At 35.5% G+C, this 9,350-nt stretch overlaps 1 protein-coding gene across 1 annotated transcript in view; it reads right to left on the bottom strand.

Annotated features, from left to right (window-relative positions):
- PDE1A (phosphodiesterase 1A) overlaps positions 1-9,350 on the bottom strand; it is a 409,056-nt gene that overhangs the window by 65,887 nt on the left and 333,819 nt on the right. Inside the window, 3 exon segments of the mRNA XM_017867487.1 lie at positions 6,798-6,906; positions 7,023-7,056; positions 7,059-7,123. Coding sequence (XP_017722976.1) covers positions 6,798-6,906; positions 7,023-7,056; positions 7,059-7,123 — 208 coding nt within the window.

Below are 9,350 nucleotides of genomic sequence, written 5' to 3'. Positions count from 1 at the left end.
GTAATAACAAACTTCTCTGAGCTAAAGGAGGATGTTCAAATACATTGCAAAGAAGCTAAAAACCTTGAAAAAAGATTAGACAAATGGCTAACTAGAATAAACAGTGTAGAGAAGTCCTTAAATGACTGGATAGAGCTGAAAACCACAGCAGGAGAACTACATGACACATGCACAAGGTTCAGTAGCCAGTTTGATCAAGTGGAAGAAAGGGTATCAGTGATTGAAGATCAAATGAATGAAATGAAGTGAGAAGTTTAGAGAAAAAAGAGTAAAAAGAAATGAACAAAGCCTCCAAGAATTATGGGACTATGTGAAAAGACCAAATCTACTTCTGATTGGTGTACCTGAAAGTGAAGGGGAGAATGGAACCAAGTTGAAAAACACTCTTCAGGTTATTATACAGGAGAACTTCTGCAACCTAGCGAGGCAGGCCAACATTCAAATTTAGGACACACAGAGAACACCACAAAGATACTCCTCAGGAAGAGCAACTCCAAAACACATAATTATCAGATTCACCAAAGTCGAAATGAAGGAAAAAATGTTAAGGGCAGCCAGAGAGAAAGTCGGGTTATGCACAAAGGGAAGCCCATCAGACTAACAGTGGATCTCTCCGCAGAAACTCCACAAGCCAGAAGAGAGTGGGGGTCAATATTCAACATTCTTAAAGAAAAGAATATTCAACCCAGAATTTCATATCCAGTCAAACTAAGCTTCATACGTGAAGGAGAAATAAAATCCTTTACAGACAAGCAAATGCTTAGAGATTTTGTCACCACCAGGCCTGCCTTAAAAGAACTCCTGAAGGAAGCACTAAACATGGAAAGGAACAACCAGTACCAGCCACTGCAAAAACATGCCACATTATAAAGACCATCAATGCTAGGAAGAAACTGCATCAACTAATGAGCAAAATAACCAGCTAACATCATAATGACAGGATCAAATTCATACATAACAATACTAACCTTAAATGTAAATGGGCTAAATGCTCCAACTAAAAGACACAGACGGGCAAATTGGATAAAGAGTCAAGACCCACGAGTGTGCTGTATTCAGGAGACCCATCTCATGTGCAAGGACATACAAACCCACAGCCAATATCATATTGAATGGGCAAAAACTGGAAGCATTCCCCTTGAAAACTGGCACAAGACAGGGATGCCTTCTCTCACCACTCCTATTCAACATAGTGTTGGAAGTTCTGGCCAGGGTAATCAGGCAAGAGAAATAAATAAAGGGTATTCAATTAGGAAAGCGGAAGTCAAATTGTCCCTGTTTGCAGATGGCATGATTGTACATTTAGAAAACCCCATCGTGTCAGCCCAAAAGCTCCTTAAGCTGATAAGCAACTTCAGCAAAGTCTCAGGATACAAAATCAATGTGCAAAATCACAAGCATTCCTATACACCAATAACAGACAAACAGGGAGCCAAATCATGAGTGAACTCCCATTCACAATTGCTTTAAAGAGAATAAAATACCTGGAATCCAACTTACAAGGGATATGAAGGACTTCTTCAAGGAGAACTACAAACCACTGCTCAATGAAATAAAAGAGGACACAAACAAATGGAAGAACATTCCATGCTCATGGATAGGAAGAATCAATATGAAAATGGCCATACTGCCCAAAGTAATTTATAGATTCAATGCCATCCCCATCAAGCTACCAATGACTTTCTTCACAGAATTGGAAAAAAGCACTTTAAAGTTCATACAGAATCAAAAAAGAACCCATATTGCCAAGACAATCCTAAGCCAAAAGAACAAAGCTGGAGGCATCATGCTACCCAACTTCAAACTATACTACAAGGCTACAGTAACCAAAACGCATGGTACTGGTACCAAAACAGAGATATAAACTAACGGAACAGAATAGAGCCCTCGGAAATAATACCATACATCTACAACCATCTGATCTTTGACAAACCTGACAAAAACAAGAAATGGGGAAAGGATTCCCTATTTAATAAATGGTGCTGGGAAAACTGGCTAGCCATATGCAGAAAGCTGAAACTAGATCCCTTCCTTACACCTTATACAAAAATTAATTCAAGATGGATTAAAGACTTAAATGTTAGACCTAAAACCATAAAAAACCCTAGAAGAAGACCTAGGCAATACCATTCAGGCCATAGGCATGGGCAAAGACTTCATGACTAAAACACCAAAAGCAATGACAACAAAAGCCAAAACTGACAAATGGGATCTAATGAAACTAAAGAGCTTCTGCACAGCAAAAGAAACTACCATCAGAGTGAACAGGCAACCTACAGAATGGGAGAAAATTTTTACAATCTACTGATCTGACAAAGGGCTAAAATCCAGAATCTACAAATAACTTAAACAAATTTACAAGAAAAAATCAAACAACCTCACCAAAAAGTGGGCAAAGAATATGAACAGACACTTCTCAAAAGAAGACATTTATGTGGCCAACAGACACATTATGAAATGCTCATCATCACTGGCCATCAGAGAAATGCAAATCAGAACCATAATGAGATACCATCTCACACCAGTTAGAACGGTGATCATTAAAAAGTCAGGAAACAACAGGTGCCGGAGAGGATGTGGAGAAATAGGAATACTTTTACGCTGCTAATGGGCTGTAAACTAGTTCAACCATTGTGGAAGACAGTGTGGCGATTCCTCAAGGATCTAGAAATACCATTTGACCCAGTCATCTTATTACTGGGCATATACCCAAAGGATTATAAATCATGCTGCCATAAAGACACATGCACACATATTTTTATTGCGGTACTATTCACAACAGCAAAGACTTAGAAATGTCCATCAATGATAGAGTGGATTAAGAAAATGTGGAACATATACACCATGGAATACTATGCAGCCATAAAAAAGGATGAGTTCATGTCCTTGTGGGACATGGATGAAGCAGGAAACCATCATTCTCAGCAAACTATCGCAAGGACAGAAAACCAAACACTGCATGTTCTCACTCATAGGTGAGAATTGAACAATGAGAACACTTGGACACAGGAAGGGGAACATCACACACTGGAGCCTGTCGTGGGGTGGGGCGAGGGAGGAGGGACAGCATTAGGAGATATACCTTACGTAAATAACGAGTTAACGGGTACAGCACAGCAACATGGCACTTATATACATATGTAACAAACCTACATGTTGTGCACATGTACCCTAGAACTTAATGTATAACAAAAAAATAAAAAAGACAAAAAAAGTATTATTTATAGTAAGCTGTAGAATAAAATCATAATTAAAAATATCCCTTATACTGAAGTATAGTTCAGCAAAAGCAGTATATATTTTATGTAATGATTGAAGATGAAATGCTAGCTAATATCAGAAGTGATAGAAGAATAAAAAAAGATCAATTTATTGAATTTCCTCTTTTTCTCTTACTGATTAATTCCGTAAGTTGTAGTTCATAAATAATTACAGTTATGTATTTTAAAATGTACTAATAGATAAAATATTTTTATTTTATTAGAATGTATTAGAATTTTTTTTAAAGTTTTACTTATTTTTATTCAAACTATACTTTGTTTTTCATTACCTTCCTGCATTGGCTAGAACTTCAAATGCAATGTTGAATGGAAGAGGTAAGACTACCTATAATGACCTTAGAATAAAAATGTTCAATATTTCATCATGAAATATCACATTAGCTATAAAACTTTGATGAGGTTGAGAAAAGTCTTCTGCTTCAAGTTTACTAACAGTTTTTATAATTAATGGCTGTTGAATATTGTCAGATGCATTTTGCACATCTATAGGGTTGATAATATATTTTTTCCTTTATTTCCTTTAATATGGTGAATTACCTTAATTTTTAAATATTAAACTGACTCATTATGATATGATATGCACTTTCTTCCTAAATTGCTGGATTTGATTTGCTAAAAACTTTAAAAATTAAAAAAAAATTTCCCCTTTAGTTTTATGACAGATGTGGATGTGTAATTTTCTTTATTTGAAAAGTCTTTGTCAGGTATTGTCGAGAATTATGCTGTCAAATTTTCCTCTTCCTCTATGTCATAAAAGAATTTGTGTAAAACTGACATTATTTCTTCCTGAAATGTTTGAGAGAATTCTCCATCTCTCAATTGAATTGAATATTGAGAATTGAAATCAGAAATAGAATTAAAGTCATCTAAGCCTGGAGTTTTCTTCATAAGAAGAGTGAAAGTACAAATTCAACTTTTGAAAACAGATATATGAATATTCAGACTACATGATTTTTTCTTGTGTCTGTTTTCATAATTTATATCTGTTAAAATTTTGACAATTTCATCTAAGTTTTCAATTTTATTGGCATAAATTGTGCATAATATTCCTCATCCTTTTGATGAATATAGGCCCTATAATGATATTCTCTTTTCATTTATAGTTTTCTCTTTTGATCCTGCAAGTAATTTCATTACTTTTCAGAGAACCAACTGTTATCTTTGTTAACTTTTGTTATTGTTTGTTCTGTTTCACTGTTTTGACTTTTATAAATATTATATCCTTCCATCAACTTATTTTGATTCAGTTTTCTTAACTTCTAGCTTCTTAAGGTGAAACAGATATAAGTTACTTTATTACACGTTTGTTTTTTTCTAATATAAATGTATAAAGCTATAAAATTTCCCCTAAGCACTGCTTCAGTTGCATCCAACAATTTTCAAATATTATGTTTTCAAAATCATTCAACTTAAGATATTTAAAATTTTTTCATAACCTAAAAAACCTTTGTATCTCTTTATGTTTCTGTTTTTGCATCTCTAATATCACAGGGCTATTCAGAAAGATCTCTAAGGTCTCTATACAATTATTTTCTGGTTGATTGGTTGAGTATATTATTATAATTTTAATGTACCATAATAAGCAGTTGACCTTTAGAATTTGGTAGGTTTTACACTTAGTGTATTTTTTTTTAGCACAAAGAAAATTATTAAAACATTTTCCAATACTATTTTAGGATCAAAATATTTGAATTTAGAAGATGCTACTCAGTAACTTTCTCTAGGAATATGAATTGCAATGTAAAAATGAAACCACACATTATATCCATCAACAATGGGAGACAGAAACCTGAGTCATCCAAACATAGTAATCTATTTGGTGTTTATATCTTCAGGACAGCTATAAAATCAATGAACAAACATTCAAAACAAAGAACAATACTGAGAAATGAAATAATCTGAAAATACAGAAATGAAAGAACTTCTCTAAATGGGACTGTGATAAAATTTTTAAAAAATGTATCTGGCCTGTAATCCCAGCACTTTGGGAGGCCGAGACGGGCGGATCACGAGGTCAGGAGATCGAGACCATCCTGGCTAACACGGTGAAACCCCGTCTCTACTAAAACTACAAAAAACTAGCCGGACGACGTGGCGGCGCCTGTAGTCCCAGCTACCCGGGAGGCTGAGACAGGAGAATGGCGTGAACCCAGGAGGCGGAGCTTGCAGTGAGCTGAGATCCGGCCACAGCACTCCAGCCTGGGCGACAGAGCGAGACTCCGTCTCAAAAAAAAAAAAAATGTATCTGATATTCATTCCCAGTTCCTGGCACGGAGCTTCAAAAACCTGTGGAATTTCCTGAGTGATGGGAGAGTCTATGCATATGAGGCAACTCTTGGCCTATCCCCTAGATAGTTTCAGGATAGGGCCTGTTCACCAGAAACCAACCACATGACTAGAAAGTTGGAACTTTAAGCTAGTCAGGGGATATCTGGGAAGGAAGCGAGGCTGGAGATTGAGTTCAATCACATGTTGAGTGGTTTAATCAACCATGCATATGTAATAAAACTCTGAAAATACTCTGGACAGGAAAGCTCAGTAGCACCTCCTGGTTGGTGAAAACATGGAAAAGGCAGGATGGTGGCACTGGCTAACTCCATTGGAGATAGCAAGGAAGCTCTGCATCCAAGACCCTCCCAGATCTTTTCTTATGGGCCTTTTCATTTGGCTTTTCCTGGATTGTATTCTTTATAATAAAATTGTAATTGTAAGGATAGCACTTTCAAAGTTTTGCGAGTCATTCTAGCAAGTTACTGAACCTAGAGAGGGTTGTGGGAACCGCTGAACTTGTACCTGGCTAGTCAGAAGTGCCGGTGTCCCACAACCCCATTTACAGCTGGCATGTGAAGTGGAGCCAATCTTGTGGAAGACTGAGCCCTTAATTTGTGCAATTTGATGCTAACTCTGAGTGCTTAGCATCACATTTGTATTGTAGTACTCCAGCTTGGATTGTGGGGTTGCAAAACAGGCACGTGTATAAAGAAAAGATGTGTACTTATGGCAGAGAACACCAGTCACAATCCTTATCCAGGCTTGTTTCTGACGTAACATTAGATTTTGTTGCTGTTATTGTTGCCTATTTCAGTTAGGCACGTGTCCACCCAGCTAAAGCAATATTTCTCAGCCTCCTTTAAAATTCTGGCCAACAAGATTTATGCAGAACTGTTATACATCCTCATCTACTCTTTTATTATGAAAGCTATTTGCTGTCTCTGCTGTGGCACTTACGTCTTAACAGCAGATAACAATTCTTAGCTGTTTTGTTTTCTTTCCTGAGAGTAGCATCTGAGATCCAAAATTTGAATCTCTTTAAAACATGTATCACACTACATAGACTTAATACATTTTTTCTGAAAGATTAATAAATTTTGTTGAAACCCCAAGAATGTGTGGTGGCCAATTGATAACAGTAAGTCACAAGCCCTGGATTCCATACAGAAAAGGTGTACACTAATATGCACAGTCACTATTTCCAAAACATTTGCACAGAGTGTGAAAGAGGCACCTGCAGGAAAACTCCTCCATTAGGGCCATGGTCCACCGATAGTGCAGCTTCCAGGATTTGGCTGGGTGGCTGATGTCTGCTGCATGGAGAATCAGGGACATGGTTTTGGCTCTGTCAATCCTGTCAAACCAAGGACATGCTTATATTATTCAAAACAAAGGAACCAATTACAGTCTTTCCTGAGGCCAAGCCCCTGGAATTTTAACATGACAAACAAACAAACAAACAAAACCTACCCTTCAGGCTGCTGCAAATTGCTTCTTATATTTTAATTTGCTGGAAGTGACCTGACATGTCTGTAGATAAAACCATTTCAATCACTAGGTTCCGAAGGTCCCTGTAGAGTCACCAAAAGGAGAAAGGTTCATTCAGTCCTTTATTGGAACATTTCTATAAATAATCACTCACCATGTTTTATTGTTCTTAACGGATATGAACACGAAAGATGCTACCTTTTAAATGTGCAAGTCCACACACAAGTTTGACATTATTTTACCTTTTAACTGTCATGGATCTAAGAAGTTGCCAGCAGCGTGAATGGCAATGATGTTCACACCTCCCTGAAGAGCTAGTGCTTTCCCTTCTCACTCCCACAACTCTTCTGCAGTCATAATTCCTAAATATTATTATTTTAATCTGAAAGGAACTTTAGCCATTTTAAAGAAAACTATTCCAAATACAGTATTATATAGTATTTCAATGCTTTGGGGGGAAAAAAGTAGTCCAGTGGGGCCTGAGACTATTCTAAATCCACATGGTCAACCAAACTAAAAGGTTTGATGTCTCAGAAAAGAGATAGGGATAAAAGGGCATGAGTTTTCAAGACCCTCTCTGATCCTTCTTCATTTTGCATTTTTAAACAAAACTACTACTATTAATAAAACCAGTGCTATTCATTCAATATTTATTCAGCAAGGCACTGAACTGTAAGGATTAAATGTCTTCATATAATACATATGGATATTAGAATACTTCAGCAACTAGTTGCTTTGTATGTACATAAAGACATTTAATCCTCCTAACAATCCCTGAGGGAGCATTAATATTTCCCAGCAGAGGAGACTGAGTCACCCAGTCACACAGCTAGTACATGGCTCAGATAAGATTCAACCCAAAAGTTCCCACTTCCAAAGCAGACACGTGGACCACTCCACTGTGCCAAGCTCCCATCATAAGAACCCCAGAGAAACCAAGATGCTAAAGTGAGTAGTGATTGTCTAAGCTTTTGGGATCTGACCCTACATAACATAGACAGAGCCATTGGTATTACTGACTATTGTAACCAAGACACTGTAAATATAATAACCATGTCACACAGCCTCACACTTAGTAGAAAATAAGGCACCCCAGCAAAGGCTTGCGTGTTCCACAATTCCTTGCTTGCTCTATACAGATAAGTTAAAAAAATAACTTGTACTGGAAAATATATTTCGTTTTCATTGTGTGGTGTGGCCAGTAGGATAAGCTGAACCAAAATGTGAAGGAAACTTGAATTATGATCTTGCACAAAGATATTTTACTTAAAGATGATATAATCTATTCAATGATTTGTTTTTTAAAAAACTACATACTGATGGTTCTTGCTGAAAATCATGAGCACTCAACATTTCTATTGAATTTTAGATGGAAGCCATAAGAATCAATACTCTGCTTACTGTTTATGATAATGGATAGCTTGCTTACTTTTATTCAAGTAGTAAGGGAAAGGAAGCTATTAATAAAATTATTCTCAATTACATTTTTTTCTCTGAATATATGACAAGACCCATATTTGAAAAGCAACTGAATAAAACATTTATGTTAACTAAGGAAAATGAGACTAGAGTTTAAGGAAATAAATAGAATCTAATAAATGTATTGTGCTTTGCATATAAATGATCAATAAATGCCAGATGGTATCAATAATCAACTAATTATATGTCACTAAATTAGGCAAAATAAGAAAACGTTACTTAATTTATAAAATTTTCTTGTTAAAACTTTTAAATTAATGCATTTATTTTTACTAAAAGTACTTTAAGAAATAAACAGATATGTAAACAGAAAACATGAGTCTTTAAGAAGATATTCATATTTTGATTCTTAGTAAAATATTATTAAAGGTATAGTATCAAATATGTATTTTATAGATTTTTAGAAAGTATTGAATCTATTAAATTCTAAAATGTATATACTATGTACACTATTTATCAAAACAATTCTTTAAAAACATTCCATTAAAATGACTCTGAAGTTACCAAACAGAAACTTAGACAATCACAGCAGTAAATTATTAGAATAAAATAGTTAGAACGGTAAATACCAAAATATAATAGGAAATAAAATTGCACTGAAATAGCAACAAGTCAACTTTGAGGAAAAAAGATTTATTTGTTCGAATAACAACAAAAATTAATATTATAAAAATTATCTATGGGAATGGTAATCACTGATTAAGAAAATAAACTAATACCCTAGATGTAAATAATCTCTTAGGCTTTAGGAAATATCTCAGAACTTGTCTGCTTGTTCCTACCTTTGACCATCTAATCGCTACATAGCCCAACAGTGGTCTCTTTAAAATT

This window comes from Rhinopithecus bieti, unplaced genomic scaffold (genome assembly GCF_001698545.2).
Source record: "Rhinopithecus bieti isolate Rb0 unplaced genomic scaffold, ASM169854v2 scaffold_3041, whole genome shotgun sequence".
Taxonomy (NCBI): domain Eukaryota; kingdom Metazoa; phylum Chordata; class Mammalia; order Primates; family Cercopithecidae; genus Rhinopithecus; species Rhinopithecus bieti.
The sequence above is the reverse complement of the archived record's forward strand: the minus strand, read 5'-3'. Positions and strand labels throughout refer to the sequence as shown.